Source organism: Neoarius graeffei, chromosome 26 (genome assembly GCF_027579695.1).
Source record: "Neoarius graeffei isolate fNeoGra1 chromosome 26, fNeoGra1.pri, whole genome shotgun sequence".
Taxonomy (NCBI): Eukaryota; Metazoa; Chordata; class Actinopteri; order Siluriformes; family Ariidae; genus Neoarius; species Neoarius graeffei.
Window position 1 is genome coordinate 12,891,453 of NC_083594.1, and position 12,473 is coordinate 12,903,925.

The window sequence follows — 12,473 nt, forward strand, 5'->3', positions numbered from 1 at the left end:
TTTAAAGGGGTTTCTTTGAATCTTTGTGAATGATTTACCGGAAGAGAAGAGTAGGGAGGATTGAGAATCGAGCAACTGTGGTTTGTTTACACCCGATACTAAAACTTGTAGCGTCCTAGCAACCATCGCAAAGACGTGTACAAAAAGCCCTAAAAAATTCATCCTTACTCTGGCAAAAACAAGATAGGATTTATCTTGTAGTGTCCTGATCCACACATCTTTAACCCAGCCATATATAAAATGCTGTTTGCCTCCATGCTCGTCCAGGTTTTCATCAATGTGTGCGTGTAGAACAATGTCTGCAGCAGCAGGTAGTTTGAGCTGTCTGGGACTCAACGGATGGATAATTTTCCAACTCGTAGGAAAAGTCCTTCTTTACTAGCGTGTAAGGGTCTATCCCATTGCAAAGGGCAACTTTCTGAAGGTATCTTGACCGTGCATTGGGCTCTAAACTGCGAAAATAGTCTGAGACACTTTCACTAGCTCTTTACGTAACATCCGCCAAATCGGTTTGACTGACCGGCACTTCATTCACCGGAAGGAAACTCGCAAACAAGTCACGTGACTGAATACAGCCTATAATAAGGTTAACAACAATAACAAGTTCGATGTTAATCGTGATATTGATAACGTAGCCCTACTTTGAGAACCATGGTTCTAGATGGTGTTTCTTCACCCACCCCGACTTAAGTTGGTTGTACAGTTGTTGCTTATATAAATCTCCATTTAACTTCACGAAAAGATGTTTTGTTTGTTCTGTCCAAGCACCATTCGTGTATGAAGTAGCAACAAGCTCACCAGCTAACATTAGCGATATGCGTGATCTATTAGCATTCATGATGCGTTTACCTTAGATTTGAGGCAAAGCAAAAAGACGATCGGATTTTAAACTAGAGAAGTGGTGCTTGCGTACATCTTTCTGTTCCTGTTGTGAACTGAACCGACGTATCTCTGTCATATGACGATCCTGAGGTTTAGGACGCTTGTGGTCCGAGCTTTAGTCAGTCATAGCTTGTCTAACCTGAAGCTTAAGTAAATTCACTCATGTTATTTACATAGACAAACAGACTGGACCAACATGTAAAACTTCCCCTAGACATCATGGCAATACGCTTACAAAGGAAGGAGTAAGGGAGAGCACACGCCCTCTCAATGTCAGTGTTGTCATTGGCTCGTCTTGGTAAACTCTCTGCCATTTGTTACTTTTGGCAGCTTTAATTTCAGACAGTTTATGCTGTCAGGTCTCCATCACTTTATCCGTCGTCCTTTGCGTCTTTCAGCTTTCTGTAGCATGTCTGACCTAGCCTGGGCCCGCCCATCCTAAGCGTGACGCAACACGAGGGCCTGTTGCAAGCTTAGTCTGGCCAGGCAAGCTATCTACAGCTTTTCCAAGCTCCCGAAAAATCGGGAACCAATCAACTTTGAGCATCTCCAACGGCCCTGGGTAGAGGCGTGTTCAAGGCAGTGACGTAGTAGAACTGCGACCGGAAGCCATAGATTGTTTACAGAATCTATGCCGGAAGCGCTTCATTCACGCTTCCGCATCTGTTACGCATAGATGCTGTATTGAAAGCATTCAACGGGAAGTTCTCATTGAAAACGGAGCAAAGAGCAGCCCTGGAGGTATTTATTGAAAGGAAGGACGTTTTCGCCTTGCTCCCGACCGGCTTCGGTAAGAGTTTAATCTACCAGTTAGCCCCGTCGTATCGCATACGTCAGAGGAAAGAGTGATGTGATTGGTTTAAGCTTCGTCACAGCCTTTTCTGGCTTCGACCAGTAGCAAACTGAGGCATTTCAGGGAGGCGGGTCAACCACGGGCTCTGGGAAACGGTTGGGCTTAATATCTTGGCCAGACCAATAGCTCGGAGAGCTTTGAAGTCGCGTTAGCCAGGCTATGTCTGACCTGCACCATATTGTTCTCAAGGCTGTCATTCAGCATGACAACATCAAGTCTTCAAGCAGTGCTAGCAATTTTTATTCCCCCGCTGGCCAAAAGGCCCGAAGAGGGATTATGTCGTGGCGATTTCCGTCCGTCTGTCCATCCGGGGAAAGGTACTCGCCTTCTGAAGTCAACTCCTCTCATAGTTTTTGGAGGAATTTCACGAAACTTGGCAAAAAGCCTTGTTATATGTCAGTAGTACGCATATTGTACTTTCGTTAAATTGGGTCACGTTACAGCCCTTGATGAACAACCTTGTACTTTCATAATTTCATGAAGGTGTGCTCGCCGTCTGACATCAACTCCTCTCACAAATTTTTTGGACAAATTTCTCGAAGCTCGGCAAAAGGCCTTGTTATATGACGGTAATACGCATGTTGTGATTAAATAACAGACAATTTCATGAGGGTGTACATTCTTCTGAAATCAACTCCTCTCAAAATTTGTGGAGGAACTTCACCAAACTTGGCAAAAGGCTTTGTTATACGCATATTGAAATTTCGTTTGATTTGGGCAAATTTGACCAGAGTTATGCACTTGGTTATTAACAAACTTGTACTTTGGGAATTTCATCAAGGTGTGCTTGCTTTCTGAAATCAACTCCCCTCACAATTTTTATTATCCTCCGTTGGCCGAAAGGCCTGAAGGGGGATTATGTCGTGGCGACGTCCGTCCGTCCGTCCCAGGACGGGTACTCCCCTTCTGAAATCGACTCCCCTCGCAATTTTTTTTAGGAATTTCACAAAAATTGACAGGATTCTTTGTTATATGTCAGTAACGTGCGTATTATTTTGTTCAGTTCAGTCATATTTTACCAGAGTTATGGACTAGTTGCCAGCGGGGGATATTGTGCTCTCAGAGCACTCTTCTTTAAGCTTTAACCGGATTGAAGATTCTTTGAGTCTTTCTTTTTTCAGAGCATTTATGATCAGCAGAACTCATGTGACCAACCAGCTTGGATTTGTTTACATTTCTTATGTTTTCAGGTCCCTTTGGTTTGTGAAAAAGGTTTATCAGTCAACAACAGCTGGATGAGCCTTTTGGGACATTCCACTAAAGGTGATGTTTTGGCATTTAGACATGTCTGTATGATTTACAATCCAAGCCCTAAGGAATTAACGATGTACGTATTTTTTTTTTTGGACGTTCTAGGCGTTTATTTGTGTCAGTTCTCCGACTTGCTACAAAGCGGCCCCCATGAGCCTGGCTTCACCGGAGAGATGATCATCTTTAAAGTGATCAAGGTAGCTACGCAAAAATGTACTGTCCAGGTTTTATAGCCCATAAACATGTTAAACTTGATTTAAGAAGTGTTGTGTTCTGTTTTTAAGGGTAAAGTAAAGAGCATACACGATAACATGTTAAGAGGTTTGGACCCTACACCCAAATTTGACAGCCATTTTTCTAAGAACGCCAACAGGGTGACGTCTCTGACGTCTTACAAGGCATTCGAGTATACTCAGGTATGAATGTAAAATAAAAATAAATCATTCTGGTGTTTTTGTGTCTGTATACTGTTTGCACTTCCACTGAATTCATTCAAAGATTTCTAATAATTTTAACAGTGCGTTTGTCAAGAAGTCTCTTGCTAACTGTTGTGCGTTTTTGTTTGTTTGTTTTTTTTTCCCCCCTCCACAGCAATATTTCTATGAGTATGTGGATTTCGAGCCTGCTTCCAGACCGAGGCATGTGTGTCCATACGCTGTGGTTTCTTTCCAGTTCAAAGCCAAAGAGGCAATAACGCCAGGCCCCAAAGCCTCACCTCTGCAGAGGTATTCCCATATGCTGTTTTCTAGGCATGTAACGATATATCATGCAACGATAATTCGTGATACAAATTTGACAGGGGGGGAAAAATGAATCACAATTATCAGGCTGTGTAATCTTAGTCTGGTTAACACCAGACCATATCACAAGTGAAATATGGTCTGGAATCCGCCTATTGAATTTCTCGTAGGGGAGGTGTGGTTTACGATTGTCAACGGCCGTTTATTGGACGTTGCGAATGTCTATCATTTGGCGTATACGTAGCCCATGGCCAATCATGGCAGTTGTACCCGGTGACGTAGTTAGAGCAACGAAGAGGCGAAGAAGAGAAAGAAAGAGAAGGCAAAACAAAAATAGGAAAACAATGGCACCGAACGATTACTGCCGTTTGTGCAAGACAAATATGAGAGAAGCTGGACCCTCCGTATTTGGACATCCATAAACAGTCCCAAATAAACTACAAGCTTCCGTTTGTCGAGTAGTACGCGTCACCGTCTTTCCACCCGTTCCCACTCTCTGATTGGCTCCCTAACTCAGGCGAGCCTTTAGACCATAGTTTCCATGCTGTCTTTTCAGATCGGAACGATTGTGCAAAGCAGGATGGGATTTCCCAGGCTAGTGTAATCTGTTTTTCCAAGCTGTATTTGCATGGTTTAGACAGCAAAGGACATACAATAGCAGGAATGCACGTGACTTCACTTTACGTGGCAGTAACACAGCTCTAATGCTGTGAAAATGCACAAAATAGATCTAAAACGGGAAAGAGCTGTTGTGTGATTTGTACAAATAGATTGGACAAGAAATTGGAGCTCTTTTTCTGGACTGACGAAAGCTAAATGAAAAGAGAAGCAAATACAGGTAGTACAAATGTTTGTAACTGGTTATTAAGAAAACGCCTATTTGTTAACATTTTTTAATAATGAAAGGAATAATAAATAAAGGATATTTTTAGTTAAGAGGCTGTTATATTTTACTCCAATCTTTAAAAATGTGGATTAATTGTTGGTGATTCAGAAAAAGAAACTAAAATGTGTGGGGTTTTTTTTTTGTTAGTAAAAGGAATGTTTCAGTTGATAAAGAATGGAAAAATAAATGGCTGCTTTTGATATAAGCGAATCAAATTATGAATTGAGCAAATCGTTACATGCCTAATATTAACACATTTGCTTATTATCTGACTTCTATATAATTATCTAAACTGGTATCTGCTAATTTATTTTTCTTCCTTTCTCCCCCCCCCCCCCCCCCCCCCCCCCCCCATTCATAGATCCAACAGCTTGCCATTAGGAACAGGTCGAGGTCTGCTGACTTGTTTTTCCACAAAATAAGTGTTTAAACAGATCTGTGCAGTAATGCTTAGGTTTACATGCAGAGTTTGAAGATGACTCACAACCACTTTAGAAACATGATCGTTTTTAAGTGCTACTACACAGTTAAACTAAATCTGCTCTATAATTGTTTCCTCCCCTTTTAGAAAGACGTGGCTACACTGTCTGGAAAGGACACTTTGTGAATCGAGGAAAGGAAATGTATCAAGCAAGCCTTCATTCCATTTCTCAACCTTTTCTACCTTTCAAGATGTGAGTTACTTCTTTCACGACAGCTTCTTCTTAACGATTAATCCAGATGTGTCCAACTCATTTTCGGTAACAGGCCACGTTCCACTTGGGCTGCATTCGAAGCTCATAACTGAGAACTTCCCATCATCCGACCAGGGAAAAACAAAGTCTGAATTTCTACACGGAAAGTTTGGAGGGTCTCGTCAGCTTCGTAGACTTGATTAGGAACGTGTCAGATCTTTATTTGTCAATATGGTGCGGAGTTTATTGTTCTGTTTTGTGCAATAAGAGACCAGCTCATCCAACCCTCCCAAAAATCTTTAAATTCAATTATTATCGTCAAAACTATTTAAACAATGATAGAAAATACAAACTCCTTTCCTGGACCAAGTTTGATCCTTTTCATAAAGCTGGTCCTTGGGCCGTATGTTTGACACCACTGGATTAGTATTTTTAACCACATATGACGCATGTGTAAATAATCGTGTACTACAAAGATAAGAGGAGATGTTCCTTTATTATTGATCCCTATGAGGGGAAATTCAGGTTTTGCAACAGCTCAAGTACAGAGTAAAATATAGATAAATGTAGACTAAGTTTAAAAAAAAAAAAAGAATAAAATAGAATAAAGACGGGTATAAAATATAGAATATGCTAATGTAATATTTTTTATATAATGTGTATAAATGGGTAGTTCTTCGGTAATGGAATTACTTTCACAGCAAAATTTAACTTTATTTTTTTTAAGTTGCAGTACTCAAGATAATGGTATTTAAAAAAAAAAAAAATTCACACTGTATGGGGTATCTTTTAACCCTAAAAAAGCCTAGAAAAATTGGCTATGTTTGAATCTGAAGCCAAACTCTTTCATGAGGAAAGAAAAGTCAGTAACGGAATTACGCCAGAAAAAACTGAACTCTCATTTCTAAAAATTCAAACCAGGATTTCCGTAAAGTGACATTGCTATAATTGGGGTGATAGTGCATATTCTGGACCTATTTATTTATTTATTTATTTATTTATTTATTTATAATATGAAAGTATGTCCCTTTACACACTGATCCAGAAGGGTAATTTTGCACAAGGCCATCTGTCTACAGCAGAAAAAAATAAAATAACAAAACGCGTCTGGAAAAATCCCAAGGGAGTCTGGAGCCAGATTCGTGACGTTATCTGCGGAAGTGCGAGCAGGCTGCGTGAGCTTTGCACGGTTTCAGTGCACAGCCTGTGTAGACCAAGCGCTCCCGTTTCTCTCTCATTGTCCGGTCTTTTGGAAAACGATGAGTACTAATCCCATCAAGATTGGTGTTGAAAACCACCAGGTTGTTTTCTCATAAACAAACCAGCGCTGACGTAGGATTCAGAGGGAGGCGTCCCGCACGCAACGTCACGAAAATCAATGTTTGCCGGGAAATCCAAATGGCAAGTTTTTTCAGAGGTGGACCAGTTCGCCTCAAATGGCTTGATTTCAACTGAATTTTTCTGGTATTGCGCAAGGTAAAAAAAAATTGCAGAGTATCCAGAGTGTTACAGATATTTGACCAAAGTTTAATATAAAATAGGAGAATTACATTGATCTTGCTCCTGAATTTACCCGTGATATGCACTTTTAAACATGGTTTTCAGTACGTTTTGCTTTGGATTCCATACTTGAGCAATATCACTGAGCTGACACGTTAAGGCAATCTTAATCATTTCATAATTTTGGCCTCTTTATGTATGTATGTACAGTGGTGCTTGAAAGTTTGTGAACCCTTTAGAATTTTCTATATTTCTGCATAAATATGACCGAAAACATCATCAGATTTTCACACAAGTCCTAAAAGTAGATAAAGAGAACCCAGTTAAAGAAATGAGACAAAAATATTATACTTGGTCATTTATTTATTGAGGAAAATGATCCAATATTACATATCTGTGAGTGGCAAAAGTATGTGAACCTTTGCTTTCAGTATCTGGTGTGACCCCCTTGTGCAGAAATAACTGCAACTAAATGTTTGCGGTAACTGTTGATCAGTCCTGCACACCGGCTTGGAGGAATTTTAGCCCATTCCTCCATACGGAACAGCTTCAACTCTGGGATGTTGGTGGGTTTCTTCACATGAACTGCTCGCTTCAGGTCCTTCCACAACATTTCGATTGGATTAAGGTCAGGACTTTGACTTGGCCATTCCAAAACATTAACTTCATTCTTCTTTAACCATTCTTTGGTAGAACGACTTGTGTGCTTAGGGTCGTTGTCTTGCAGCATGACCCACCTTCTCTTGAGATTCAGTTCATGGACAGATGTCCTGACATTTTCCTTTAGAATTCAGGTATAATTCAGAATTCATTGTTGTATCAACGATGGCAAGCCGTCCTGGCCCAGATGCAACAAAACAGACCCAAACCATGATACTACCACTACCATGTTTCACAAATGGGATAAGGTTCTTATGCTGGAATGCAGTGTTTTCCTTTCTCCAAATATAACGCTTCTCATTTAAACCAAAAGGTTCTATTTTGGTCTCATCCGTCCACAAAACATTTTTCCAACAGCCTTTTGGCTTGTCCACATGATCTTTAGCAAACTGCAGATGAGCAGCAATGTTCTTTTTGGAGAGCAGTGGCTTTCTCCTTGCAACCCTGCCATGCACACCGTTGTTGTTCAGTGTTCTCCTGATGGTGGACTCATGAACATTAACATTAGCCAATGTGAGAGAGGCCTTCAGTTGCTTAGAAGTTACCCTGGGGTCTTTTGTGACCTCACTGACTATTACACACCTTGCTCTTGGAGTGATCTTTGTTGGTCGACCACTCCTGGGGAGGGTACCAATGGTCTTGAATTTCCTCCATTTGTACACAATCTGTCTGACTGTGGATTGGTGGAGTCCAAACTCTTTAGAGATGGTTTTGTAACCTTTTCCAGCCTGATGAGCATCAACAACGCTTTTTCTGAGGTCCTCAGAAATCTCCTTTGTTCGTGCCATGATACACTTCCACAAACATGTGTTGTGAAGATCAGACTTTGATAGATCCCTGTTCTTTAAATAAAACAGGGTGCCCACTCACACCTGATTGTCATCCCATTGATTGAAAACACCTGACTCTAATTTCACCTTCAAATTAACTGCTATTCCTAGAGGTTCACATACTTTTGCCACTCACAGATATGTAATATTGGATCATTTTCCTCAATAAATAAATGACCAAGTATAATATTTTTGTCTCATTTGTTTAACTGGGTTCTCTTTATCTACTTTTAGGACTTGTGTGAAAATCTGATGATGTTTTAGGTCATATTTATGCAGAAATATAGAAAATTCTAAAGGGTTCACAAACTTTCAAGCACCACTGTATGTATGTATGTGTGTATGTATATATGTGTGTGTGTGTGTGTGTGTAATGTGAATGTAGTATAATATAGAATATATTAATGTTGCTGCAGACCAGACAGGCTGGAGATGGGTCAAGTCATTAGACTGGATCAAGTAAAGGGGTTAATTCCATCTACAATTTTCTCCTGGGATCTTTACTCTGGCAGCCATGAAGGTAAACTTTTTTTTTTTTCTCCCCCTCCCTCCAATCCTTACGGGGGAAATCAATAAAACGGATGCTCAGGACGATATGTGCAGTTTAGTTGTCTATAGAATGTTTATTAGCATGCTTGGATGACAAACGATGTTTTCAGAATCAGAAACCCAAGAATATGTGGAAATGCTGACAGAACCAAGCAGAATAAAGTCCAATGCAAAGCTGATATCGCACAACACGTAGTCACCTCATGGTTAAACGTCATCTTCATCCATCCAGTGTGTTCTGGGTTGGGTCCCTCTTCTAGGGTTTCTTGGTGAAGTAAGTACAGCTGGGTAGCCACTCTTCTGCTGCACTGCTTTTGGTCATGGACAATTTAGAGTGGACAGTTAGTCTAACTGCACGTCTTTGGACAGTGGGGGAAACTGGAGCACCCGTAGGAAACCTACACAGACGAGGGGAGAACGTGCAAACCCCACACAGAAAGCTCCGTCAATGGCCGTGAGGTTCCAACCCGGAACCTTCTTGCTGTACCCGTGCACCACCGTGCCACCCATTTGGTTAAACATGCAGAGAAAAAATAAAGCTGCTCATCAGATTTGAACATTTCATTTTTAGGCACTGAATAAAGAGAGAACCTTCATAGCCTAAATATTGCCCGATGACTTGCTGACAGATCAAGATCACGTTATAATGTGAAAAGTTTATTGTGCTGAGATGTTTTTCACATTTTAACAAGATATTTTCATGTTATTATGACATGCAAACGTATCACGTTATAACAATTCTTCTTGTTATAACTGATTTATGCAGAAGTAGAACTTGATTAAATCGTGTAAAAGGCAATATTCCTCAGTTTATCCGTCCTCCATCTGCTGTTTCCTCGTTCATATCAGTTTCACGTTCTAGCCTAACAGTATAAATCTTGTTACAACATGAAACGTTTTGTTATAACACTAATTTATCGATCACATTGATGTGTCCTGTTGTGCAGTGTTCAAGAGTGGAATGTACTGCAGTCTGTTTGAGGTCATGGTGGAGAAAAACAAATCCGGAGAGGGCCTGGCGGAGTTGTTTCAGGAACTTGAAAAAAAGGGATTGGTAGGTGATTGTCTGTTGATGCTAAATGTCAGATTGAGTTGAGGAAAGTGTTTGCTTGCTTCCGAAAGGTTTTAGGAGCTAAATTTATACCGAGATTTATTTATTTTTTTTTTTAAATCATATTTTATTGCCTAATATTTTCCAGCCTGTTTGTGCTTTTGTGTTTATTGCAACTCATCGAGATTTCACTCTAATCTGATTTTTCACTCCTCTGATCGTTTACCCACAATGTGCAGGTGTTGATGAATATGGTGAACGATAGAGGTTTTCTCTTCCTTCTGTCTTCAAGCCAAATGTTCAACTCGAACAGTATGTTGCCTTTTCTCATTTTTGCAAAAAATATGTACGTAACTTCATGAAGGAGGGAAAAAAAATGCTATAAAAGATCCTACTCTTTCTATGTTTTAAGAACGCAGAGCAGGTTGGAAAACATCTTCTCAAGCCCTTTTCGTCTATCAACATGCACGGGATGTGTCAAAATTATGTAAGTATGTCGCCACAAATCGGTAAATCATAATCACGGATTAAACTCTGGTGTATTTTACTGACCTCTGTCTCATGGGGCGGAAGTCTGTCACAAATTATCATGCAAGTAGTTGATATTCAAGACCAAATGGTCGCCCCCCCCATGCTGGCTTGTGGCTTCGGTATGCCAGTCATCTGTATTCATCACTTAAGACACAATTATTCTGGACTCCTAAGGGGTGCAACAATAAAGTGTTCACGCCATCATCCAGAGATCACGAGTTTGAAGGCATCCCTGTGATGCCGCAGCCAAGAGAGTAAAATTGGCCGTGCTCTCAGGGAGGGAGAGGTGGTGTACTCGCTCTCCTCAGTGACGCTCACCAATCATCAGCGTCTGTGAGCTCATGTATGCAGAGCTGGGCGGATAGCACGTTCCTGTGAGTGAGTTTAAGCCTCTTCTGATGTTGGCTGAGCAGCAGCTGATTGACTGCAGTCACGTGCCTCAAAAGAAGCACGTGATGGCGTTTGCCCTTTCTAGTTGGTCGCTGTTGTGTGAAAGGGGTGATCTTTCTAGTAGGTGGGAATTGGAATCCAAAAAAAAGACAAAATTATTCTTCGGTGGTAATCTTCACTGAAGCCCAATGTTGTTTTCCTTCCCCAAAACAGCCACCAATTCTGACGGCATCACTGTAAAGTTAGGCTTAAGAGCAAAAACAGTGGCGGTGAGCCCAAACTTTGGTTTCAGCATTCAAATCACCACGGCTGTTTCCAGCTGTTTTATATAGGCTTAAATAAATATGTCAGCCATCACTTCCATTTCTGTTGAGTGTCCCAGTGGTGCTGTTGCAGGAGGTAAGATTCTGTTCTGGACTGGTGCTTGTGCCGGTTTGTAGTAGGTTCAACTTGAGAACTGGCTGTCGAAACACAAAGAAATGGTTTGAGATTAGGCACAGGCTCTGAACCAGCTTTCAAACGGCATTGGTGTAAAAGGGGTTGATCGACTGACTGCAAACCGCCAATCAAATCCTGAGGGATGAAACCAGAGTCCTGCCCCCAAATAACGCTGACATTACAAAAATGTCAAGTTGTAACGGGAAAAAATTTCCCTTTTGTGCTGTCCAAGACTGTAATGACATTACAAATATAACGAGTGGTTCAAATTTCATCTCATTATCTGTAGCCGCTTTATCCTGTTCTACAGGGTCGCAGGCAAGCTGGAGCCTATCCCAGCTGACTACGGGCGAGAGGCGGGGTACACCCTGGACAAGTCGCCAGGTCATCACAGGGCTGACACATAGACACAGACAACCATTCACACTCACATTCACACCTACGGTCAATTTAGAGCCACCAGTTAACCTAACCTGCATGTCTTTGGACTGTGGGGGAAACCGGAGCACCCGGAGGAAACCCACGTGGACACGGGGAGAACATGCAAACTCTGCACAGAAAGGCCCTCGCCGGCCACGGGGCTCGAACCCGGACCTTCTTGCTGTGAGGCGACAGCGCTAACCACTACACCACCGTGCTGCCCGTTCAAATTTCATGTGGTGCTACCTGTAAATAGTATATGTACAATTTGTAGCATAAAATTGCAATTGAGCAACATGCATCACTGTGAGTATTCAATTATGTCAAATTAACTAGAATCCTTTTCCTCTAATGGTCGTTCTTGAGATACCGCTGTGAAGGAAATTTAGTGAATGAATGAACATTCCTATTCTCTGTATTTGCGCGTTGAGCTCAAGTGGCCTAGTGTACTGAGAAAAATTGTTTTCCCACAAGCTGTAATTGCCTTTGTGTCCTTGACTCAACGGCTGGTGATAAGCAGGCTGCCTTGTTTAAGTTTCATGTTATGTTATGCCTAACCACCCATCCGCTGCGCATCCCGGAGCACACCAGGTGCATGCTCTAACAAAGAACCGATGTTTAGCTTCAAGGGCAAGCCTCGAGCCAATCACGTGCAGATGCGAGCAGGAGGCGAATGCCTTTAGAGTATAATAGATAACAGCCACTAACACACAACTGAGTGCGCACTCTCGGCATCACCTGAGGTGGTGTCTTCTTTCCTTTTCCTGTTTTATATCTCTTGTTTTATAAGATCTACTGTAATAAATAACTGAAAAGAC

At 41.4% G+C, this 12,473-nt stretch overlaps 1 protein-coding gene across 1 annotated transcript in view; it reads left to right on the plus strand.

Moving 5' to 3' along the window:
• Positions 1 to 12,473, plus strand: part of tasora (transcription activation suppressor a) — a 71,220-nt gene that overhangs the window by 34,345 nt on the left and 24,402 nt on the right. Inside the window, exons 4-13 of the mRNA XM_060910281.1 lie at positions 2,926 to 2,998; positions 3,092 to 3,183; positions 3,271 to 3,402; positions 3,578 to 3,711; positions 4,974 to 5,005; positions 5,181 to 5,286; positions 8,693 to 8,796; positions 9,773 to 9,879; positions 10,116 to 10,188; positions 10,289 to 10,363. Of these exons, the coding sequence (XP_060766264.1) occupies positions 2,926 to 2,998; positions 3,092 to 3,183; positions 3,271 to 3,402; positions 3,578 to 3,711; positions 4,974 to 5,005; positions 5,181 to 5,286; positions 8,693 to 8,796; positions 9,773 to 9,879; positions 10,116 to 10,188; positions 10,289 to 10,363 (928 nt within the window). The remainder of the gene's footprint in view (positions 1 to 2,925; positions 2,999 to 3,091; positions 3,184 to 3,270; positions 3,403 to 3,577; positions 3,712 to 4,973; positions 5,006 to 5,180; positions 5,287 to 8,692; positions 8,797 to 9,772; positions 9,880 to 10,115; positions 10,189 to 10,288; positions 10,364 to 12,473) is intronic.